This window comes from Oncorhynchus kisutch, linkage group LG11 (assembly GCF_002021735.2).
Source record: "Oncorhynchus kisutch isolate 150728-3 linkage group LG11, Okis_V2, whole genome shotgun sequence".
Lineage (NCBI taxonomy): Eukaryota > Metazoa > Chordata > Actinopteri > Salmoniformes > Salmonidae > Oncorhynchus > Oncorhynchus kisutch.
The window spans coordinates 71,155,066-71,181,533 of NC_034184.2; the positions used below are offsets into that span (position 1 = coordinate 71,155,066).

The following is a 26,468-nucleotide window of genomic DNA, read 5'->3' on the forward strand; positions in this document are numbered from 1 at the left end:
ATGACAGACAAAATGAGAAAAAAAATCCAGAGAATCACATTGTAGGATTTTTTATGAATTTATTTGCAAATTACGGTGGAAAATAAGTATTTGGTCAATAACAGAAATGTCTCAATACTTTGTTATATACCCTTTGCTGGTAATGACAGAGGTCAAACGTTTTCTGTAAGGCTTCACAAGGTTTTCACACACTGTTGCTGGTATTTTGGCCCATTCCTCCATGCAGATCTCCTCTAGAGCAGTGATGTTTTGGGCAACACGGACTTTCAACTCCCTCCAAAGATTTTCTATGGGGTTGAGATCTGGAGACTGGCTAGTCCACTCCAGGACCTGGAGGACCACTCCTTCGTTACCCGGGCGGTGTGTTTTGGATCATTGTCATGCTGAAAGACACAGCCACGTTTCATCTTCAATGCCCTTGCTGATGGAAATCTCACGATACATGGCCCCATTCATTCTTTCCTTTACACGGATCAGTCGTCCTGGTCCCTTTGCAGAAAAACAGCCCCAAAGCATGATGTTTCCACCCCCATGCTTCACAGTAGGTATGGTGTTCTTTGGATGCAACTCAGCATTCTTGATGCTGTCTATATTGCGGCAAACCGGGCCATTTCCGCTCCACGTGTCCCGGGCTCCAGGGAAACGCACTGTCCAGTGCAGGCCTGGGAGGATTGTAATGGGAAACATAACCTCCTCCCATCCATCCAACTCCCACCTGCTCATTCCAATCACCCTTTCCTGGGACAACCACGAGCTTCCCCTTCAAGCCTTGGTAGACTCTGGAGCCGCAGGTAACTTCATGGATGGTGTCTGGGCGAAGGAGAATGGCGTTCCCTCTGAATCCTCTAATTGACCCCATGAGAGTTACTACATTGGATGTAAGCCCTTTGGGATCTGGACTTGTCACTCGTGTCACTACCCCCTTGCGACTTTCAGTTTCCCAACACCAGGAAGTGAACTGTCATCTGATCTCCTGTTCCGAGTTCCCTCTCGTCCTTGGATAACCCTGGCTTCACAGCCATAACCCTCACATCGACTGGTCTGTGGGCACTATCAAGCAGTGGGGTCCTACATGCCAAGCCACTTGTATCTTTCCGAGTTCCCCGAGTTCTCCTCCCGAGTCTCTAGAATCCATCGACCTGTCCCGAGTTCCTGAGTGTTACCATGACCACAAAATGGTATTTAGCAAACAGAAGGCCACCATGCTACCACCCCATAGACCTTACGATTGCCCCATCGACCTGTTTCCGGGCACCTGCCCCCCCCAGGGGTCGGATCTTTCCCTATCTCCTCCCGAACGAGCTGCTATGGATACCTACATCAAGGACGCTCTGGCAGCAGGCCTCATGCGTCCATCCACCTCGCCGGCGGGAGCAGGGTTTTTCTTTGTGGCCAAAAAAGACGGTGGATTACGTCCTTGCATCGACTAACGGGGACTAAATGCCATAACCGTCTGTAACCGCTACCCGCTACCCCTTATGGCCACAGCCTTTGAGCTGCTCCAGGAAGCAGTTGTCTTCACTAAGCTTGACCTGCGGAACGCATACCATCTTGTGCGGATCAGACCCAGTGACGAGTGGAAGACAGCTTTCAACACGCCTACTGGTCACTACGAATACTTGGTGATGCCCTTCGGCCTGACCAATGCCCTGGCTGCAAAGCATGTCAGACAAGTACTCAAATGCCTCCTAGACAACCATTTGTACGTTAAGCGGGAAACATTTGAATTCCATTCATCCCGAGTACAATTCCTGGGATTTGTAGTGGAACCCGGTCGAGTCCAAATGGACTCCAGGAAGGTAGGGGCGGTAGCGGATTGGCCCACCCCCAAGTCCGTTAAGGAAGTTCAGCGTTTCCTGGGCTTCACAAACTTTTACCGCAAGTTCATCAAGAACTTCAGCTTGGTGGCAGCCCCTCTCTCAGCTTTTACCAAGGGTGGCAACGCAAGGTTTTTGTGGGGAAAAGAAGCTGAGACGGCCTTCCAAGGACTCAAGCAGCGCATCCTCTCTGCTCCCATCCTGACACTACCGACTGCGGATTAACCTTTTGTGGTGGAGGTAGATGCATCAGAGGTTGGTGTTGGAGCTGTCCTGTCTCTGAGGGGTGAAGACAAGAAGCTCCACCCTTGCACTTTCTTCTCACACCGGCTTACCCCGGCCGAGAGGAACTACGATGTGGGGGATTGTGAACTCCTAGCGGTTAAGATGGCATTGAAGGAATGGAGACACTGGCTCGAGGGGGCTTCTCACCCGTTTCAAGTGCTTACGGACCACAAAAATCTGGAGTATATCCAGCAGGCGAAGTGGTTGAACTCCAGACAAGCTCGATGGTCTCTTTTCTTCAATCGATTCCAGTTTATCGTCACCTATCGGCCCAGGTCGAAGAATCTCAAACCGGACGCCTTGTCCCGAGTCTACGCTCCTGCCATTCGAGACGACACTGACATGCCTGTCCTTCCTGCTGCTAAGATCGTGGCCCCGATCTCGTGGCAAGTTGAGGATACCGTGAGACGAGCTCAAGCTATCAAACCGGGTCCGAAAGGAGGTCCTGCCAATCGGTTGTTTGTCCCCAAGGCAGCGAGGACCCAGGTCCTTCTGTGGGGCAACTCCTCTCGCCTCACCTGTCACCCGGGCGTAGGTCGTACCTTGGAGTTCATCCAGCGAATGTTCTGGTGGCCCACCATAAAAGAAGACGATGCCACTTTCGTCAAGGCCTGCCCCGTGTGCTGCCAGGGCAAATCTTCTCACCTCCGCCCTCAAGGACTCCTTCACCCTATACCGGTTCCCCACCGACCCTGGTCCCATACCTCGTTGGACTCTATTACTGGCCTTCCTCCGTCCCATGGTAATACTACTATCCTAGTCATCATCGACAGGTTTTCTAAGGCGGCCAGGTTCATCCCCCTGACTAAGTTACCTTCTGCCAAGGAAACGGCTGAGTTGGTAATTAACCATGTGTTCCGAGTCTTCGGCATTCCTCAAGATATGGTTTCCGACAGAGGTCCCCAGTTTGCCTCAAGGTTTTGGAAGGCCTTCTGCCAACTCATAAACCGGCAGTGGCCCCTATCTTCAGGGTACCACCCAGAGTACAACGGCTAAACAGAGCGGATGAATCAAGAGCTGGAAACCGCCTTCAGATGTATGGCCCTTAAACCCGTCCACATGGTCGTCCTTCATTGTTTGGGCCGAATACACGCACAACACATTGCGTTCCTCCTCCACTGGTATGTCCCCGCACGAGAGTCAGTTTGGCTATGCCCCTCCATTGTTCCCGGACCAGGAGGCAGAAGTCGGAGTGCCTTCAGCCTTGAAGTTCGTCAGACGCTGTCGGCTTACGTGGAGGAAGACCCGTCTTAATCTTCTGCGTTCCTCACAGCGGTACCAACAACAAGCCAACAGACGTCGCCGTCCCGGGCCTACCCTGCGCCCCGGCCAGTGAGTCTGGCTCTCCACAAAAAAACTTACCGCTATGGGTGGAGTCTCGCAAGCTGTCCCAGAAATACATCGGTCCCTTTAAGGTTGCCAGGAGAGTGAACCCCGTTTCATACCGCCTACACTTACCCAGATCATATAAGATTAATCCCACATTTCACATTTCCTTATTAAAACCTGTTGTTTTTTCTCCCCTTGTCCCGGCAGACAGATCTCCCCTCCGCCCCGTGTCATCGGAGGCCAGCCGGCTTATACCGTCCATCGGATACTGGATTCCCGCCGGGTGCAGCGGTCCTGGCAGTATCTGGTGGACTGGGAAGGATACGGTCCCGAGGAGAGCTCCTGGGTTCCTGCCAAAGACATACTGGACCCTGACCTCATTCGACAGTTCAGGGCCCTCCACCCCGAGAAAGCTGGTAGGAACGTCAGGAGCCGTTCCTAGGGGGGGGATTCTGTCAGCATTTGGCCAGGGTTGTTCCGGTTTTGGTCACTAGATGCCCCCATTGTGCTTTTTGACCCATTTGTTTTCCCTTGTTCCCAGTTATTATTTGCACCTGTGCCTCGTTTCCCTTGAATGTATTTAAACCCTTAGTTTTCCTCAGTTCTTTGCTCTGTGTTTGTATGTTAGCACCCAGCCCCAGCCATGCTGTGAACTTGAGGTACTCTGGTTTTATTCTCGTTTATTATTCTTTTGAGGTTTGTTTTTTCCCTGCTGTTCTTACCACTTTGTGGATTTTCCTTGTGTCTTGGAGGATATACATTTTTTCTCTTGGAATTACTTTTGACTTTGTGGATTTGTATTTTTGCCTGAAGATCTTTTCCTTTTTTCTTTATTAAATCACCGTCTCTAGTGCTGCTGTGTCTGCCTCATCTTCTGGGTTCTGCCGACTATTAGTGTCTCAGTTTACTAAGTGACTGTTTCTCACACCGGAGTCCCGAGTTCGTAACCGGGTCCTGACACCCCCACTGTATATATATATATATATATATATATATATATATATATATATATATATATATATATATATAAATTGTATAACAAGGGGAATTGTTTTATGTTAAGAATGCAACATGTCATAAATATGACAATACAGGTTTAAAACATGAATAATGTCCACTCGTGTTTCTGTAGCAACCAGGCAGGAACACTGCTAAGGACATGTAATACATGTTAACTTCAGCAGACCAGAAAAATTCCAGAGCATCATTGATTTTCTACCAGGGAGGATGAAAGCCAGCTGTGTGGTTAATTTGCTAAGAGTGTGCTGCTAGCAATGCCTAGGCAGTGGGTTCAATTCCTTCAGTGATCACATATATGATTATATCTGGATAAATACCTGTCATGATCCCAGACCTTGGCCACGTCCTGGCATAGGTAGGCCTTGCAGGTTGTAATCATCTGGTTGGTGACCTTGACAAAGAGAGAGGTCATTCTCTCTGAGGTATTGTAGTACTGGGAGATGCTGTGGATCATACGGATGCTGTTCATCAGTCTGGGAATGTGTTCCAACATGGTCGTCTAAAAGAGGTAATAAAGAATGACATGTCTTGTCTAATTGGTCGTACACATACAGGTGCAGCGTTTTAGTATTGTCGTCTTATATCTTATGTTTGTTTGTGGCATGCACAGTTCCAAGGATCTGCATATAAACATACATGAGCAAAGGCTGTGAGGACTGTTTGCACTTTGCAAAAGCTTTCATCTGAATGGTTAAAGTCATAAGCATTAGAATTTCTAGCCTTAGAAGCTCTCAGAATATATAGTCTTATTGCATATTTCCACCCACCCTGATATCACTGAAAAACAGATTTGATCCTAAAGCCATTATACTGTTAAATAGCTATCACTAGCCAGCCTCCACACGGTACCCTGCCCAAGGCCACCCTATTTAACTATTGCTGTACATATACTATTCCTCAGATATACTACACATTCTATCCACATACTGTCCATAATGTCTGTTCATCCCATCACATACTGTCCATAATGTCTGTTCATCCCACCACATACTGTCCATAATGTCTGTTCATCCCATCACATACTGTATGTACATCCCACCACATACTGTCCATAATGTCTGTTTATCCCACCACATACTGTCCATAATGTCTGATCATCCCATCACATACTGTCCATAATGTCTGTTCATCCCACCACATACTGTATGTACATCCCACCACATACTGTCCATAATGTCTGTTCATCCCACCACATACCATCCATAATGTCTGTTCATCCCCTCACATACTGTCCATAATGTCTGTTCATCCCATCACATACTGTCCATAATGTCTGTTCATCCCACCACATACTGTCCATAATGTCTGTTCATCCCATCACATACTGTCCATAATGTCTGTTCATCCCACCACATACTGTCCATAATGTCTGTTCATCCCACCACATACTGTATGTACATCCCACCACATACTGTCCATAATGTCTGTTCATCCCACCACATACTGTCCATAATGTCTGTTCATCCCACCACATACTGTCCATAATGTCTGTACATTCCATCACATACTATATGTACATCCCACCACATACTGTCAATAATGTCTGTACATTCCATCACATACTGTATGTACATCCCACCACATACTGTCCATAATGTCTGTACATTCCATCACATACTGTATGTACATCCCACCACATACTGTCCATAATGTCTGTTCATCCCATCACATACTGTATGTACATCCCACCACATACTGTCCATAATGTCTGTTCATCCCACCACATACTGTCCATAATGTCTGTTCATCCCACCACATACTGTCCATAATGTCTGTTCATCCCACCACATACTGTATGTACATCCCACCACATACTGTCCATAATGTCTGTTCATCCCATCACATACTGTCCATAATGTCTGTTCATCCCACCACATACTGTCAATAATGTCTGTACATTCCATCACATACTGTATGTACATCCCACCACATACTGTCCATAATGTCTGTACATTCCATCACATACTGTATGTACATCCCACCACATACTGTCCATAATGTCTGTTCATCCCATCACATACTGTCCATAATGTCTGTTCATCCCACCACATACTGTCCATAATGTCTGTTCATCCCACCACATACTGTATGTACATCCCACCACATACTGTCCATAATGTCTGTTCATCCCACCACATACTGTCCATAATGTCTGTTCATCCCATCACATACTGTCCATAATGTCTGTTCATCCCATCACATACTGTCCATAATGTCTGTTCATCCCATCACATACTGTCCATAATGTCTGTTCATCCCATCACCTACTGTCCATAATGTCTGTTCATCCCATCACATACTGTCCATAATGTCTGTTCATCCCACCACATACTGTCCATAATGTCTGTTCATCCCACCACATACTGTCCATAATGTATGTACATCCCACCACATAATGTCTGTACATTCCATCACATACTGTCCATAATGTCTGTTCATCCCACAACATACTGTCCATAATGTCTGTACATTCCATCACATACTATATGTACATCCCACCACATACTGTCAATAATGTCTGTACATTCCATCACATACTGTATGTACATCCCACCACATACTGTCCATAATGTCTGTACATTCCATCACATACTGTATGTACATCCCACCACATACTGTCCATAATGTCTGTTCATCCCATCACATACTGTATGTACATCCCACCACATACTGTCCATAATGTCTGTTCATCCCACCACATACTGTCCATAATGTCTGTTCATCCCACCACATACTGTCCATAATGTCTGTTCATCCCACCACATACTGTATGTACATCCCACCACATACTGTCCATAATGTCTGTTCATCCCATCACATACTGTCCATAATGTCTGTTCATCCCACCACATACTGTCAATAATGTCTGTACATTCCATCACATACTGTATGTACATCCCACCACATACTGTCCATAATGTCTGTACATTCCATCACATACTGTATGTACATCCCACCACATACTGTCCATAATGTCTGTTCATCCCATCACATACTGTATGTACATCCCACCACATACTGTCCATAATGTCTGTACATTCCATCACATACTGTATGTACATCCCACCACATACTGTCCATAATGTCTGTTCATCCCATTATATACTGTATGTACATCCCACCACATACTGTCCATAATGTCTGTTCATCCCACCACATACTGTCCATAATGTCTGTTCATCCCACCACATACTGTCCATAATGTCTGTTCATCCCACCACATACTGTATGTACATCCCACCACATACTGTCCATAATGTCTGTTCATCCCATCACATACTGTCCATAATGTCTGTTCATCCCATCACATACTGTCCATAATGTCTGTTCATCCCATCACATACTGTCCATAATGTCTGTTCATCCCACCACATACTGTCCATAATGTCTGTATATCCCATCATATACTGTATGTACATCCCATCACATACTGCCCATAATGTCTGTTCATCCCACCACATACTGTCCATAATGTCTGTTCATCCCATCACATACTGTCCATAATGTCTGTTCATCCCACCACATACTGTCCATAATGTCTGTTCATCCCACCACATACTGTATGTACATCCCACCACATACTGTCCATAATGTCTGTTCATCCCATCACATACTGTCCATAATGTCTGTTCATCCCATCACATACTGTCCATAATGTCTGTTCATCCCATCACATACTGTCCATAATGTCTGTTCATCCCATCACATACTGTCCATAATGTCTGTTCATCCCATCACATACTGTCCATAATGTCTGTTCATCCCACCACATACTGTATGTACATCCCACCACATACTGTATGTACATCCCACCACATACTGTATGTACATCCCACCACATACTGTCCATAATGTCTGTTCATCCCACCACATACTGTCCATAATGTCTGTTCATCCCACCACATACTGTCCATAATGTCTGTTCATCCCACCACATACTGTCCATAATGTCTGTTCATCCCATCACATACTGTCCATAATGTCTGTTCATCCCACCACATACTGTATGTACATCCCACCACATACTGTATGTACATCCCACCACATACTGTATGTACATCCCACCAAATACTGTATGTACATCCCACCACATACTGTCCATAATGTCTGTTCATCCCACCACATACTGTCCATAATGTCTGTTCATCCCACCACATACTGTCCATAATGTCTGTTCATCCCACCACATACTGTCCATAATGTCTGTTCATCCCACCACATACTGTCCATAATGTATGTACATCCCACCACATACTATATGTACATCCCACCACATACTGTCAATAATGTCTGTACATTCCATCACATAGTGTATGTACATCCCACCACATACTGTCCATAATGTCTGTACATTCCATCACATACTGTATGTACATCCCACCACATACTGTCCATAATGTCTGTTCATCCCATCACATACTGTATGTACATCCCACCACATAATGTCTGTTCATCCCACCACATACTGTCCATAATGTCTGTATATCCCATCACATACTGTATGTACATCCCATCACATACTGCCCATAATGTCTGTTCATCCCACCACATACTGTCCATAATGTCTGTTCATCCCATCACATACTGTATGTACATCCCATCACATACTGTCCATAATGTCTGTTCATCCCACCACATACTGTCCATAATGTCTGTTCATCCCATCACATACTGTATGTACATCCCATCACATACTGTCCATAATGTCTGTTCATCCCACCACATACTGTCCATACTGTATGTACATCCCACCACATACTGTCCATAATGTCTGTTTCATCCATCACATACTGTCCATAATGTCTGTTCATCCCATCACATACTGTCCATAATGTCTGTTCATCCCATCACATACTGTCCATAATGTCTGTTCATCCCATCACATACTGTCCATAATGTCTGTTCATCCCATCACATACTGTCCATAATGTCTGTTCATCCCACCACATACTGTCCATAATGTCTGTTCATCCCATCACATACTGTATGTACATCCCATCACATACTGTCCATAATGTCTGTTCATCCCACCACATACTGTCCATACTGTATGTACATCCCACCACATACTGTCCATAATGTCTGTTCATCCCATCACATACTGTCCATAATGTCTGTTCATCCCATCACATACTGTCCATAATGTCTGTTCATCCCATCACATACTGTCCATAATGTCTGTACATTCCATCACATACTGTCCATAATGTCTGTTCATCCCACCACATACTGTCCATAATGTCTGTACATTCCATCACATACTGTATGTACATCCCACCACATACTGTCCATAATGTCTGTTCATCCCACCACATACTGTCCATAATGTCTGTTCATCCCACCACATACTGTCCATAATGTCTGTTCATCCCACCACATACTGTCCATAATGTCTGTTCATCCCACCACATACTGTCCATAATGTATGTACATCCCACCACATACTATATGTACATCCCACCACATACTGTCAATAATGTCTGTACATTCCATCACATAGTGTATGTACATCCCACCACATACTGTCCATAATGTCTGTACATTCCATCACATACTGTATGTACATCCCACCACATACTGTCCATAATGTCTGTTCATCCCATCACATACTGTATGTACATCCCACCACATAATGTCTGTTCATCCCACCACATACTGTCCATAATGTCTGTATATCCCATCACATACTGTATGTACATCCCATCACATACTGCCCATAATGTCTGTTCATCCCACCACATACTGTCCATAATGTCTGTTCATCCCATCACATACTGTATGTACATCCCATCACATACTGTCCATAATGTCTGTTCATCCCACCACATACTGTCCATAATGTCTGTTCATCCCATCACATACTGTATGTACATCCCATCACATACTGTCCATAATGTCTGTTCATCCCACCACATACTGTCCATACTGTATGTACATCCCACCACATACTGTCCATAATGTCTGTTCATCCCATCACATACTGTCCATAATGTCTGTTCATCCCATCACATACTGTCCATAATGTCTGTTCATCCCATCACATACTGTCCATAATGTCTGTTCATCCCATCACATACTGTCCATAATGTCTGTTCATCCCATCACATACTGTCCATAATGTCTGTTCATCCCATCACATACTGTCCATAATGTCTGTTCATCCCACCACATACTGTCCATAATGTCTGTTCATCCCATCACATACTGTATGTACATCCCATCACATACTGTCCATAATGTCTGTTCATCCCCACCACATACTGTCCATACTGTATGTACATCCCACCACATACTGTCCATAATGTCTGTTCATCCCATCACATACTGTCCATAATGTCTGTTCATCCCATCACATACTGTCCATAATGTCTGTTCATCCCATCACATACTGTCCATAATGTCTGTACATTCCATCACATTCTGTCCATAATGTCTGTTCATCCCACCACATACTGTCCATAATGTCTGTACATTCCATCACATACTATATGTACATCCCACCACATACTGTCAATAATGTCTGTACATTCCATCACATACTGTATGTACATCCCACCACATACTGTCCATAATGTCTGTACATTCCATCACATACTGTATGTACATCCCACCACATACTGTCCATAATGTCTGTTCATCCCATCACATACTGTATGTACATCCCACCACATACTGTCCATAATGTCTGTTCATCCCACCACATACTGTCCATAATGTCTGTTCATCCCACCACATACTGTCCATAATGTCTGTTCATCCCACCACATACTGTATGTACATCCCACCACATACTGTCCATAATGTCTGTTCATCCCATCACATACTGTCCATAATGTCTGTTCATCCCACCACATACTGTCAATAATGTCTGTACATTCCATCACATACTGTATGTACATCCCACCACATACTGTCCATAATGTCTGTACATTCCATCACATACTGTATGTACATCCCACCACATACTGTCCATAATGTCTGTTCATCCCATCACATACTGTCCATAATGTCTGTTCATCCCACCACATACTGTCCATAATGTCTGTTCATCCCACCACATACTGTATGTACATCCCACCACATACTGTCCATAATGTCTGTTCATCCCACCACATACTGTCCATAATGTCTGTTCATCCCATCACATACTGTCCATAATGTCTGTTCATCCCATCACATACTGTCCATAATGTCTGTTCATCCCATCACATACTGTCCATAATGTCTGTTCATCCCATCACCTACTGTCCATAATGTCTGTTCATCCCATCACATACTGTCCATAATGTCTGTTCATCCCACCACATACTGTCCATAATGTCTGTTCATCCCACCACATACTGTCCATAATGTATGTACATCCCACCACATAATGTCTGTACATTCCATCACATACTGTCCATAATGTCTGTTCATCCCACAACATACTGTCCATAATGTCTGTACATTCCATCACATACTATATGTACATCCCACCACATACTGTCAATAATGTCTGTACATTCCATCACATACTGTATGTACATCCCACCACATACTGTCCATAATGTCTGTACATTCCATCACATACTGTATGTACATCCCACCACATACTGTCCATAATGTCTGTTCATCCCATCACATACTGTATGTACATCCCACCACATACTGTCCATAATGTCTGTTCATCCCACCACATACTGTCCATAATGTCTGTTCATCCCACCACATACTGTCCATAATGTCTGTTCATCCCACCACATACTGTATGTACATCCCACCACATACTGTCCATAATGTCTGTTCATCCCATCACATACTGTCCATAATGTCTGTTCATCCCATCACATACTGTCCATAATGTCTGTTCATCCCATCACATACTGTCCATAATGTCTGTTCATCCCACCACATACTGTCCATAATGTCTGTATATCCCATCATATACTGTATGTACATCCCATCACATACTGCCCATAATGTCTGTTCATCCTACCACATACTGTCCATAATGTCTGTTCATCCCATCACATACTGTCCATAATGTCTGTTCATCCCACCACATACTGTCCATAATGTCTGTTCATCCCACCACATACTGTATGTACATCCCACCACATACTGTCCATAATGTCTGTTCATCCCATCACATACTGTCCATAATGTCTGTTCATCCCATCACATACTGTCCATAATGTCTGTTCATCCCATCACATACTGTCCATAATGTCTGTTCATCCCATCACATACTGTCCATAATGTCTGTTCATCCCATCACATACTGTCCATAATGTCTGTTCATCCCACCACATACTGTATGTACATCCCACCACATACTGTATGTACATCCCACCACATACTGTATGTACATCCCACCACATACTGTCCATAATGTCTGTTCATCCCACCACATACTGTCCATAATGTCTGTTCATCCCACCACATACTGTCCATAATGTCTGTTCATCCCACCACATACTGTCCATAATGTCTGTTCATCCCATCACATACTGTCCATAATGTCTGTTCATCCCACCACATACTGTATGTACATCCCACCACATACTGTATGTACATCCCACCACATACTGTATGTACATCCCACCAAATACTGTATGTACATCCCACCACATACTGTCCATAATGTCTGTTCATCCCACCACATACTGTCCATAATGTCTGTTCATCCCACCACATACTGTCCATAATGTCTGTTCATCCCACCACATACTGTCCATAATGTCTGTTCATCCCACCACATACTGTCCATAATGTCTGTTCATCCCACCACATACTATATGTACATCCCACCACATACTGTCAATAATGTCTGTACATTCCATCACATAGTGTATGTACATCCCACCACATACTGTCCATAATGTCTGTACATTCCATCACATACTGTATGTACATCCCACCACATACTGTCCATAATGTCTGTTCATCCCATCACATACTGTATGTACATCCCACCACATAATGTCTGTTCATCCCACCACATACTGTCCATAATGTCTGTATATCCCATCACATACTGTATGTACATCCCATCACATACTGCCCATAATGTCTGTTCATCCCACCACATACTGTCCATAATGTCTGTTCATCCCATCACATACTGTATGTACATCCCATCACATACTGTCCATAATGTCTGTTCATCCCACCACATACTGTCCATAATGTCTGTTCATCCCATCACATACTGTATGTACATCCCATCACATACTGTCCATAATGTCTGTTCATCCCACCACATACTGTCCATACTGTATGTACATCCCACCACATACTGTCCATAATGTCTGTTCATCCCATCACATACTGTCCATAATGTCTGTTCATCCCATCACATACTGTCCATAATGTCTGTTCATCCCATCACATACTGTCCATAATGTCTGTTCATCCCATCACATACTGTCCATAATGTCTGTTCATCCCATCACATACTGTCCATAATGTCTGTTCATCCCATCACATACTGTCCATAATGTCTGTTCATCCCATCACATACTGTCCATAATGTCTGTTCATCCCATCACATACTGTCCATAATGTCTGTTCATCCCATCACATACTGTCCATAATGTCTGTTCATCCCATCACATACTGTCCATAATGTCTGTTCATCCCACCACATACTGTATGTACATCCCACCACATACTGTATGTACATCCCACCACATACTGTATGTACATCCCACCACATACTGTATGTACATCCCACCACATACTGTCCATAATGTCTGTTCATCCCACCACATACTGTCCATAATGTCTGTTCATCCCACCACACTGTCCATAATGTCTGTTCATCCCACCACATACTGTCCATAATGTCTGTTCATCCCATCACATACTGTCCATAATGTCTGTTCATCCCACCACATACTGTATGTACATCCCACCACATACTGTATGTACATCCCACCACATACTGTATGTACATCCCACCACATACTGTCCATAATGTCTGTTCATCCCACCACATACTGTCCATAATGTCTGTTCATCCCACCACATACTGTCCATAATGTCTGTTCATCCCACCACATACTGTCCATAATGTCTGTTCATCCCATCACATACTGTCCATAATGTCTGTTCATTCCACCACATACTGTCCATAATGTATGTACATCCCACCACATAATGTCTGTACATTCCATCACATACTGTCCATAATGTCTGTTCATCCCACCACATACTGTCCATAATGTCTGTACATTCCATCACATACTATATGTACATCCCACCACATACTGTCAATAATGTCTGTACATTCCATCACATACTGTATGTACATCCCACCACATACTGTCCATAATGTCTGTACATTCCATCACATACTGTATGTACATCCCACCACATACTGTCCATAATGTCTGTTCATCCCATCACATACTGTATGTACATCCCACCACATACTGTCCATAATGTCTGTTCATCCCACCACATACTGTCCATAATGTCTGTTCATCCCACCACATACTGTCCATAATGTCTGTTCATCCCACCACATACTGTATGTACATCCCACCACATACTGTCCATAATGTCTGTTCATCCCATCACATACTGTCCATAATGTCTGTTCATCCCACCACATACTGTCAATAATGTCTGTACATTCCATCACATACTGTATGTACATCCCACCACATACTGTCCATAATGTCTGTACATTCCATCACATACTGTATGTACATCCCACCACATACTGTCCATAATGTCTGTTCATCCCATCACATACTGTCCATAATGTCTGTTCATCCCACCACATACTGTCCATAATGTCTGTTCATCCCACCACATACTGTATGTACATCCCACCACATACTGTCCATAATGTCTGTTCATCCCACCACATACTGTCCATAATGTCTGTTCATCCCATCACATACTGTCCATAATGTCTGTTCATCCCACCACATACTGTCCATAATGTCTGTTCATCCCACCACATACTGTCCATAATGTATGTACATCCCACCACATAATGTCTGTACATTCCATCACATACTGTCCATAATGTCTGTTCATCCCACAACATACTGTCCATAATGTCTGTACATTCCATCACATACTGTATGTACATCCCACCACATACTGTCCATAATGTCTGTACATTCCATCACATACTGTATGTACATCCCACCACATACTGTCCATAATGTCTGTTCATCCATCACATACTGTATGTACATCCCACCACATACTGTCCATAATGTCTGTTCATCCCACCACATACTGTCCATAATGTCTGTTCATCCCACCACATACTGTCCATAATGTCTGTTCATCCCACCACATACTGTATGTACATCCCACCACATACTGTCCATAATGTCTGTTCATCCCATCACATACTGTCCATAATGTCTGTTCATCCCACCACATACTGTCAATAATGTCTGTACATTCCATCACATACTGTATGTACATCCCACCACATACTGTCCATAATGTCTGTACATTCCATCACATACTGTATGTACATCCCACCACATACTGTCCATAATGTCTGTTCATCCCATCACATACTGTATGTACATCCCACCACATACTGTCCATAATGTCTGTACATTCCATCACATACTGTATGTACATCCCACCACATACTGTCCATAATGTCTGTTCATCCCATCACATACTGTATGTACATCCCACCACATACTGTCCATAATGTCTGTTCATCCCACCACATACTGTCCATAATGTCTGTTCATCCCACCACATACTGTCCATAATGTCTGTTCATCCCACCACATACTGTATGTACATCCCACCACATACTGTCCATAATGTCTGTTCATCCCATCACATACTGTCCATAATGTCTGTTCATCCCATCACATACTGTCCATAATGTCTGTTCATCCCACCACATACTGTCCATAATGTCTGTATATCCCATCATATACTGTATGTACATCCCATCACATACTGCCCATAATGTCTGTTCATCCCACCACATACTGTCCATAATGTCTGTTCATCCCATCACATACTGTCCATAATGTCTGTTCATCCCACCACATACTGTCCATAATGTCTGTACATTCCATCACATACTATATGTACATCCCACCACATACTGTCAATAATGTCTGTACATTCCATCACATACTGTATGTACATCCCACCACATACTGTCCATAATGTCTGTACATTCCATCACATACTGTATGTACATCCCACCACATACTGTCCATAATGTCTGTTCATCCCATCACATACTGTCCATAATGTCTGTTCATCCCACCACATACTGTCCATAATGTCTGTTCATCCCACCACATACTGTATGTACATCCACCACATACTGTCCATAATGTCTGTTCATCCCACCACATACTGTCCATAATGTCTGTTCATCCCATCACATACTGTCCATAATGTCTGTTCATCCCACCACATACTGTCCATAATGTCTGTTCATCCCACCACATACTGTCCATAATGTATGTACATCCCACCACATAATGTCTGTACATTCCATCACATACTGTCCATAATGTCTGTTCATCCCACAACATACTGTCCATAATGTCTGTACATTCCATCACATACTATATGTACATCCCACCACATACTGTCAATAATGTCTGTACATTCCATCACATACTGTATGTACATCCCACCACATACTGTCCATAATGTCTGTACATTCCATCACATACTGTATGTACATCCCACCACATACTGTCCATAATGTCTGTTCATCCCATCACATACTGTATGTACATCCCACCACATACTGTCCATAATGTCTGTTCATCCCACCACATACTGTCCATAATGTCTGTTCATCCCACCACATACTGTCCATAATGTCTGTTCATCCCACCACATACTGTATGTACATCCCACCACATACTGTCCATAATGTCTGTTCATCCCATCACATACTGTCCATAATGTCTGTTCATCCCACCACATACTGTCAATAATGTCTGTACATTCCATCACATACTGTATGTACATCCCACCACATACTGTCCATAATGTCTGTACATTCCATCACATACTGTATGTACATCCCACCACATACTGTCCATAATGTCTGTTCATCCCATCACATACTGTATGTACATCCCACCACATACTGTCCATAATGTCTGTACATTCCATCACATACTGTATGTACATCCCACCACATACTGTCCATAATGTCTGTTCATCCCATCACATACTGTATGTACATCCCACCACATACTGTCCATAATGTCTGTTCATCCCACCACATACTGTCCATAATGTCTGTTCATCCCACCACATACTGTCCATAATGTCTGTTCATCCCACCACATACTGTATGTACATCCCACCACATACTGTCCATAATGTCTGTTCATCCCATCACATACTGTCCATAATGTCTGTTCATCCCATCACATACTGTCCATAATGTCTGTTCATCCCACCACATACTGTCCATAATGTCTGTATATCCCATCATATACTGTATGTACATCCCATCACATACTGCCCATAATGTCTGTTCATCCCACCACATACTGTCCATAATGTCTGTTCATCCCATCACATACTGTCCATAATGTCTGTTCATCCCACCACATACTGTCCATAATGTCTGTACATTCCATCACATACTATATGTACATCCCACCACATACTGTCAATAATGTCTGTACATTCCATCACATACTGTATGTACATCCCACCACATACTGTCCATAATGTCTGTACATTCCATCACATACTGTATGTACATCCCACCACACACTGTCCATAATGTCTGTTCATCCCATCACATACTGTCCATAATGTCTGTTCATCCCACCACATACTGTCCATAATGTCTGTTCATCCCACCACATACTGTATGTACATCCCACCACATACTGTCCATAATGTCTGTTCATCCCACCACATACTGTCCATAATGTCTGTTCATCCCATCACATACTGTCCATAATGTCTGTTCATCCCACCACATACTGTCCATAATGTCTGTTCATCCCACCACATACTGTCCATAATGTATGTACATCCCACCACATAATGTCTGTACATTCCATCACATACTGTCCATAATGTCTGTTCATCCCACAACATACTGTCCATAATGTCTGTACATTCCATCACATACTATATGTACATCCCACCACATACTGTCAATAATGTCTGTACATTCCATCACATACTGTATGTACATCCCACCACATACTGTCCATAATGTCTGTACATTCCATCACATACTGTATGTACATCCCACCACATACTGTCCATAATGTCTGTTCATCCCATTACATACTGTATGTACATCCCACCACATACTGTCCATAATGTCTGTTCATCCCACCACATACTGTCCATAATGTCTGTTCATCCCACCACATACTGTCCATAATGTCTGTTCATCCCACCACATACTGTATGTACATCCCACCACATACTGTCCATAATGTCTGTTCATCCCATCACATACTGTCCATAATGTCTGTTCATCCCACCACATACTGTCAATAATGTCTGTACATTCCATCACATACTGTATGTACATCCCACCACATACTGTCCATAATGTCTGTACATTCCATCACATACTGTATGTACATCCCACCACATACTGTCCATAATGTCTGTTCATCCCATCACATACTGTCCATAATGTCTGTTCATCCCACCACATACTGTCCATAATGTCTGTTCATCCCACCACATACTGTATGTACATCCCACCACATACTGTCCATAATGTCTGTTCATCCCACCACATACTGTCCATAATGTCTGTTCATCCCATCACATACTGTCCATAATGTCTGTTCATCCCACCACATACTGTCCATAATGTCTGTTCATCCCACCACATACTGTCCATAATGTATGTACATCCCACCACATAATGTCTGTACATTCCATCACATACTGTCCATAATGTCTGTTCATCCCACAACATACTGTCCATAATGTCTGTACATTCCATCACATACTATATGTACATCCCACCACATACTGTCAATAATGTCTGTACATTCCATCACATACTGTATGTACATCCCACCACATACTGTCCATAATGTCTGTACATTCCATCACATACTGTATGTACATCCCACCACATACTGTCCATAATGTCTGTTCATCCCATCACATACTGTATGTACATCCCACCACATACTGTCCATAATGTCTGTTCATCCCACCACATACTGTCCATAATGTCTGTTCATCCCACCACATACTGTCCATAATGTCTGTTCATCCCACCACATACTGTATGTACATCCCACCACATACTGTCCATAATGTCTGTTCATCCCATCACATACTGTCCATAATGTCTGTTCATCCCACCACATACTGTCAATAATGTCTGTACATTCCATCACATACTGTATGTACATCCCACCACATACTGTCCATAATGTCTGTTCATCCCATCACATACTGTATGTACATCCCACCACATACTGTCCATAATGTCTGTACATTCCATCACATACTGTATGTACATCCCACCACATACTGTCCATAATGTCTGTTCATCCCATCACATACTGTATGTACATCCCACCACATACTGTCCATAATGTCTGTTCATCCCACCACATACTGTCCATAATGTCTGTTCATCCCACCACATACTGTCCATAATGTCTGTTCATCCCACCACATACTGTATGTACATCCCACCACATACTGTCCATAATGTCTGTTCATCCCATCACATACTGTCCATAATGTCTGTTCATCCCATCACATACTGTCCATAATGTCTGTTCATCCCACCACATACTGTCCATAATGTCTGTATATCCCATCATATACTGTATGTACATCCCATCACATACTGCCCATAATGTCTGTTCATCCCACCACATACTGTCCATAATGTCTGTTCATCCCATCACATACTGTCCATAATGTCTGTTCATCCCACCACATACTGTCCATAATGTCTGTATATCCCATCATATACTGTATGTACATCCCATCACATACTGCCCATAATGTCTGTTCATCCCACCACATACTGTCCATAATGTCTGTTCATCCCATCACATACTGTCCATAATGTCTGTACATTCCATCACATACTATATGTACATCCCACCACATACTGTCAATAATGTCTGTACATTCCATCACATACTGTATGTACATCCCACCACATACTGTCCATAATGTCTGTACATTCCATCACATACTGTATGTACATCCCACCACATACTGTCCATAATGTCTGTTCATCCCATTACATACTGTATGTACATCCCACCACATACTGTCCATAATGTCTGTTCATCCCACCACATACTGTCCATAATGTCTGTTCATCCCACCACATACTGTCCATAATGTCTGTTCATCCCACCACATACTGTATGTACATCCCACCACATACTGTCCATAATGTCTGTTCATCCCATCACATACTGTCCATAATGTCTGTTCATCCCACCACATACTGTCAATAATGTCTGTACATTCCATCACATACTGTATGTACATCCCACCACATACTGTCCATAATGTCTGTACATTCCATCACATACTGTATGTACATCCCACCACATACTGTCCATAATGTCTGTTCATCCCATCACATACTGTCCATAATGTCTGTTCATCCCACCACATACTGTCCATAATGTCTGTTCATCCCACCACATACTGTATGTACATCCCACCACATACTGTCCATAATGTCTGTTCATCCCACCACATACTGTCCATAATGTCTGTTCATCCCATCACATACTGTCCATAATGTCTGTTCATCCCACCACATACTGTCCATAATGTCTGTTCATCCCACCACATACTGTCCATAATGTATGTACATCCCACCACATAATGTCTGTACATTCCATCACATACTGTCCATAATGTCTGTTCATCCCACAACATACTGTCCATAATGTCTGTACATTCCATCACATACTATATGTACATCCCACCACATACTGTCAATAATGTCTGTACATTCCATCACATACTGTATGTACATCCCACCACATACTGTCCATAATGTCTGTACATTCCATCACATACTGTATGTACATCCCACCACATACTGTCCATAATGTCTGTTCATCCCATCACATACTGTATGTACATCCCACCACATACTGTCCATAATGTCTGTTCATCCCACCACATACTGTCCATAATGTCTGTTCATCCCACCACATACTGTCCATAATGTCTGTTCATCCCACCACATACTGTATGTACATCCCACCACATACTGTCCATAATGTCTGTTCATCCCATCACATACTGTCCATAATGTCTGTTCATCCCACCACATACTGTCAATAATGTCTGTACATTCCATCACATACTGTATGTACATCCCACCACATACTGTCCATAATGTCTGTTCATCCCATCACATACTGTATGTACATCCCACCACATACTGTCCATAATGTCTGTACATTCCATCACATACTGTATGTACATCCCACCACATACTGTCCATAATGTCTGTTCATCCCATCACATACTGTATGTACATCCCACCACATACTGTCCATAATGTCTGTTCATCCCACCACATACTGTCCATAATGTCTGTTCATCCCACCACATACTGTCCATAATGTCTGTTCATCCCACCACATACTGTATGTACATCCCACCACATACTGTCCATAATGTCTGTTCATCCCATCACATACTGTCCATAATGTCTGTTCATCCCATCACATACTGTCCATAATGTCTGTTCATCCCACCACATACTGTCCATAATGTCTGTATATCCCATCATATACTGTATGTACATCCCATCACATACTGCCCATAATGTCTGTTCATCCCACCACATACTGTCCATAATGTCTGTTCATCCCATCACATACTGTCCATAATGTCTGTTCATCCCACCACATACTGTCCATAATGTCTGTATATCCCATCATATACTGTATGTACATCCCATCACATACTGCCCATAATGTCTGTTCATCCCACCACATACTGTCCATAATGTCTGTTCATCCCATCACATACTGTCCATAATGTCTGTTCATCCCACCACATACTGTCCATAATGTCTGTTCATCCCACCACATACTGTATGTACATCCCACCACATACTGTCCATAATGTCTGTTCATCCCATCACATACTGTCCATAATGTCTGTTCATCCCATCACATACTGTCCATAATGTCTGTTCATCCCATCACATACTGTCCATAATGTCTGTTCATCCCATCACATACTGTCCATAATGTCTGTTCATCCCACCACATACTGTATGTACATCCCACCACATACTGTATGTACATCCCACCACAAACTGTATGTACATCCCACCACATACTGTCCATAATGTCTGTTCATCCCACCACATACTGTCCATAATGTCTGTTCATCCCACCACATACTGTCCATAATGTCTGTTCATCCCACCACATACTGTCCATAATGTCTGTTCATCCCATCACATACTGTCCATAATGTCTGTTCATCCCACCACATACTGTATGTACATCCCACCACATACTGTATGTACATCCCACCACATACTGTATGTACATCCCACCAAATACTGTATGTACATCCCACCACATACTGTCCATAATGTCTGTTCATCCCACCACATACTGTCCATAATGTCTGTTCATCCCACCACATACTGTCCATAATGTCTGTTCATCCCACCACATACTGTCCATAATGTCTGTTCATCCCACCACATACTGTCCATAATGTATGTACATCCCACCACATAATGTCTGTACATTCCATCACATACTGTCCATAATGTCTGTTCATCCCACCACATACTGTCCATAATGTCTGTACATTCCATCACATACTATATGTACATCCCACCACATACTGTCAATAATGTCTGTACATTCCATCACATAGTGTATGTACATCCCACCACATACTGTCCATAATGTCTGTACATTCCATCACATACTGTATGTACATCCCACCACATACTGTCCATAATGTCTGTTCATCCCATCACATACTGTATGTACATCCCACCACATAATGTCTGTTCATCCCACCACATACTGTCCATAATGTCTGTATATCCCATCACATACTGTATGTACATCCCATCACATACTGCCCATAATGTCTGTTCATCCCACCACATACTGTCCATAATGTCTGTTCATCCCATCACATACTGTATGTACATCCCATCACATACTGTCCATAATGTCTGTTCATCCCACCACATACTGTCCATAATGTCTGTTCATCCCATCACATACTGTATGTACATCCCATCACATACTGTCCATAATGTCTGTTCATCCCACCACATACTGTCCATACTGTATGTACATCCCACCACATACTGTCCATAATGTCTGTTCATCCCACCACATACTGTCCATAATGTCTGTTCATCCCACCACATACTGTCCATAATGTATGTACATCCCACCACATAATGTCTGTACATTCCATCACATACTGTCCATAATGTCTGTTCATCCCACAACATACTGTCCATAATGTCTGTACATTCCATCACATACTATATGTACATCCCACCACATACTGTCAATAATGTCTGTACATTCCATCACATACTGTATGTACATCCCACCACATACTGTCCATAATGTCTGTACATTCCATCACATACTGTATGTACATCCCACCACATACTGTCCATAATGTCTGTTCATCCCATCACATACTGTATGTACATCCCACCACATACTGTCCATAATGTCTGTTCATCCCACCACATACTGTCCATAATGTCTGTTCATCCCACCACATACTGTCCATAATGTCTGTTCATCCCACCACATACTGTATGTACATCCCACCACATACTGTCCATAATGTCTGTTCATCCCATCACATACTGTCCATAATGTCTGTTCATCCCACCACATACTGTCAATAATGTCTGTACATTCCATCACATACTGTATGTACATCCCACCACATACTGTCCATAATGTCTGTTCATCCCATCACATACTGTATGTACATCCCACCACATACTGTCCATAATGTCTGTACATTCCATCACATACTGTATGTACATCCCACCACATACTGTCCATAATGTCTGTTCATCCCATCACATACTGTATGTACATCCCACCACATACTGTCCATAATGTCTGTTCATCCCACCACATACTGTCCATAATGTCTGTTCATCCCACCACATACTGTCCATAATGTCTGTTCATCCCACCACATACTGTATGTACATCCCACCACATACTGTCCATAATGTCTGTTCATCCCATCACATACTGTCCATAATGTCTGTTCATCCCATCACATACTGTCCATAATGTCTGTTCATCCCACCACATACTGTCCATAATGTCTGTATATCCCATCATATACTGTATGTACATCCCATCACATACTGCCCATAATGTCTGTTCATCCCACCACATACTGTCCATAATGTCTGTTCATCCCATCACATACTGTCCATAATGTCTGTTCATCCCACCACATACTGTCCATAATGTCTGTATATCCCATCATATACTGTATGTACATCCCATCACATACTGCCCATAATGTCTGTTCATCCCACCACATACTGTCCATAATGTCTGTTCATCCCATCACATACTGTCCATAATGTCTGTTCATCCCACCACATACTGTCCATAATGTCTGTTCATCCCACCACATACTGTATGTACATCCCACCACATACTGTCCATAATGTCTGTTCATCCCATCACATACTGTCCATAATGTCTGTTCATCCCATCACATACTGTCCATAATGTCTGTTCATCCCATCACATACTGTCCATAATGTCTGTTCATCCCATCACATACTGTCCATAATGTCTGTTCATCCCACCACATACTGTATGTACATCCCACCACATACTGTATGTACATCCCACCACATACTGTATGTACATCCCACCACATACTGTCCATAATGTCTGTTCATCCCACCACATACTGTCCATAATGTCTGTTCATCCCACCACATACTGTCCATAATGTCTGTTCATCCCACCACATACTGTCCATAATGTCTGTTCATCCCACCACATACTGTCCATAATGTATGTACATCCCACCACATAATGTCTGTACATTCCATCACATACTGTCCATAATGTCTGTTCATCCCACCACATACTGTCCATAATGTCTGTACATTCCATCACATACTATATGTACATCCCACCACATACTGTCAATAATGTCTGTACATTCCATCACATAGTGTATGTACATCCCACCACATACTGTCCATAATGTCTGTACATTCCATCACATACTGTATGTACATCCCACCACATACTGTCCATAATGTCTGTTCATCCCATCACATACTGTATGTACATCCCACCACATAATGTCTGTTCATCCCACCACATACTGTCCATAATGTCTGTATATCCCATCACATACTGTATGTACATCCCATCACATACTGCCCATAATGTCTGTTCATCCCACCACATACTGTCCATAATGTCTGTTCATCCCATCACATACTGTATGTACATCCCATCACATACTGTCCATAATGTCTGTTCATCCCACCACATACTGTCCATAATGTCTGTTCATCCCATCACATACTGTCCATAATGTCTGTTCATCCCATCACATACTGTCCATAATGTCTGTTCATCCCATCACATACTGTCCATAATGTCTGTTCATCCCATCACATACTGTCCATAATGTCTGTTCATCCCATCACATACTGTCCATAATGTCTGTTCATCCCATCACATACTGTCCATAATGTCTGTTCATCCCATCACATACTGTCCATAATGTCTGTTCATCCCATCACATACTGTCCATAATGTCTGTTCATCCCATCACATACTGTCCATAATGTCTGTTCATCCCATCACATACTGTCCATAATGTCTGTTCATCCCACAACATACTGTCCATAATGTCTGTACATTCCATCACATACTATATGTACATCCCACCACATACTGTCAATAATGTCTGTACATTCCATCACATACTGTATGTACATCCCACCACATACTGTCCATAATGTCTGTACATTCCATCACATACTGTATGTACATCCCA

The 26,468-nt window shown here is 42.9% G+C and overlaps 1 protein-coding gene across 1 annotated transcript in view; it reads right to left on the bottom strand.

Moving 5' to 3' along the window:
- Positions 1-26,468, bottom strand: part of dnah5l (dynein, axonemal, heavy chain 5 like) — a 114,294-nt gene that overhangs the window by 60,396 nt on the left and 27,430 nt on the right. Inside the window, exon 13 of the mRNA XM_020494398.2 lies at positions 4,769-4,950. Within this exon, the coding sequence (XP_020349987.1) occupies positions 4,769-4,950 (182 nt within the window). The remainder of the gene's footprint in view (positions 1-4,768; positions 4,951-26,468) is intronic.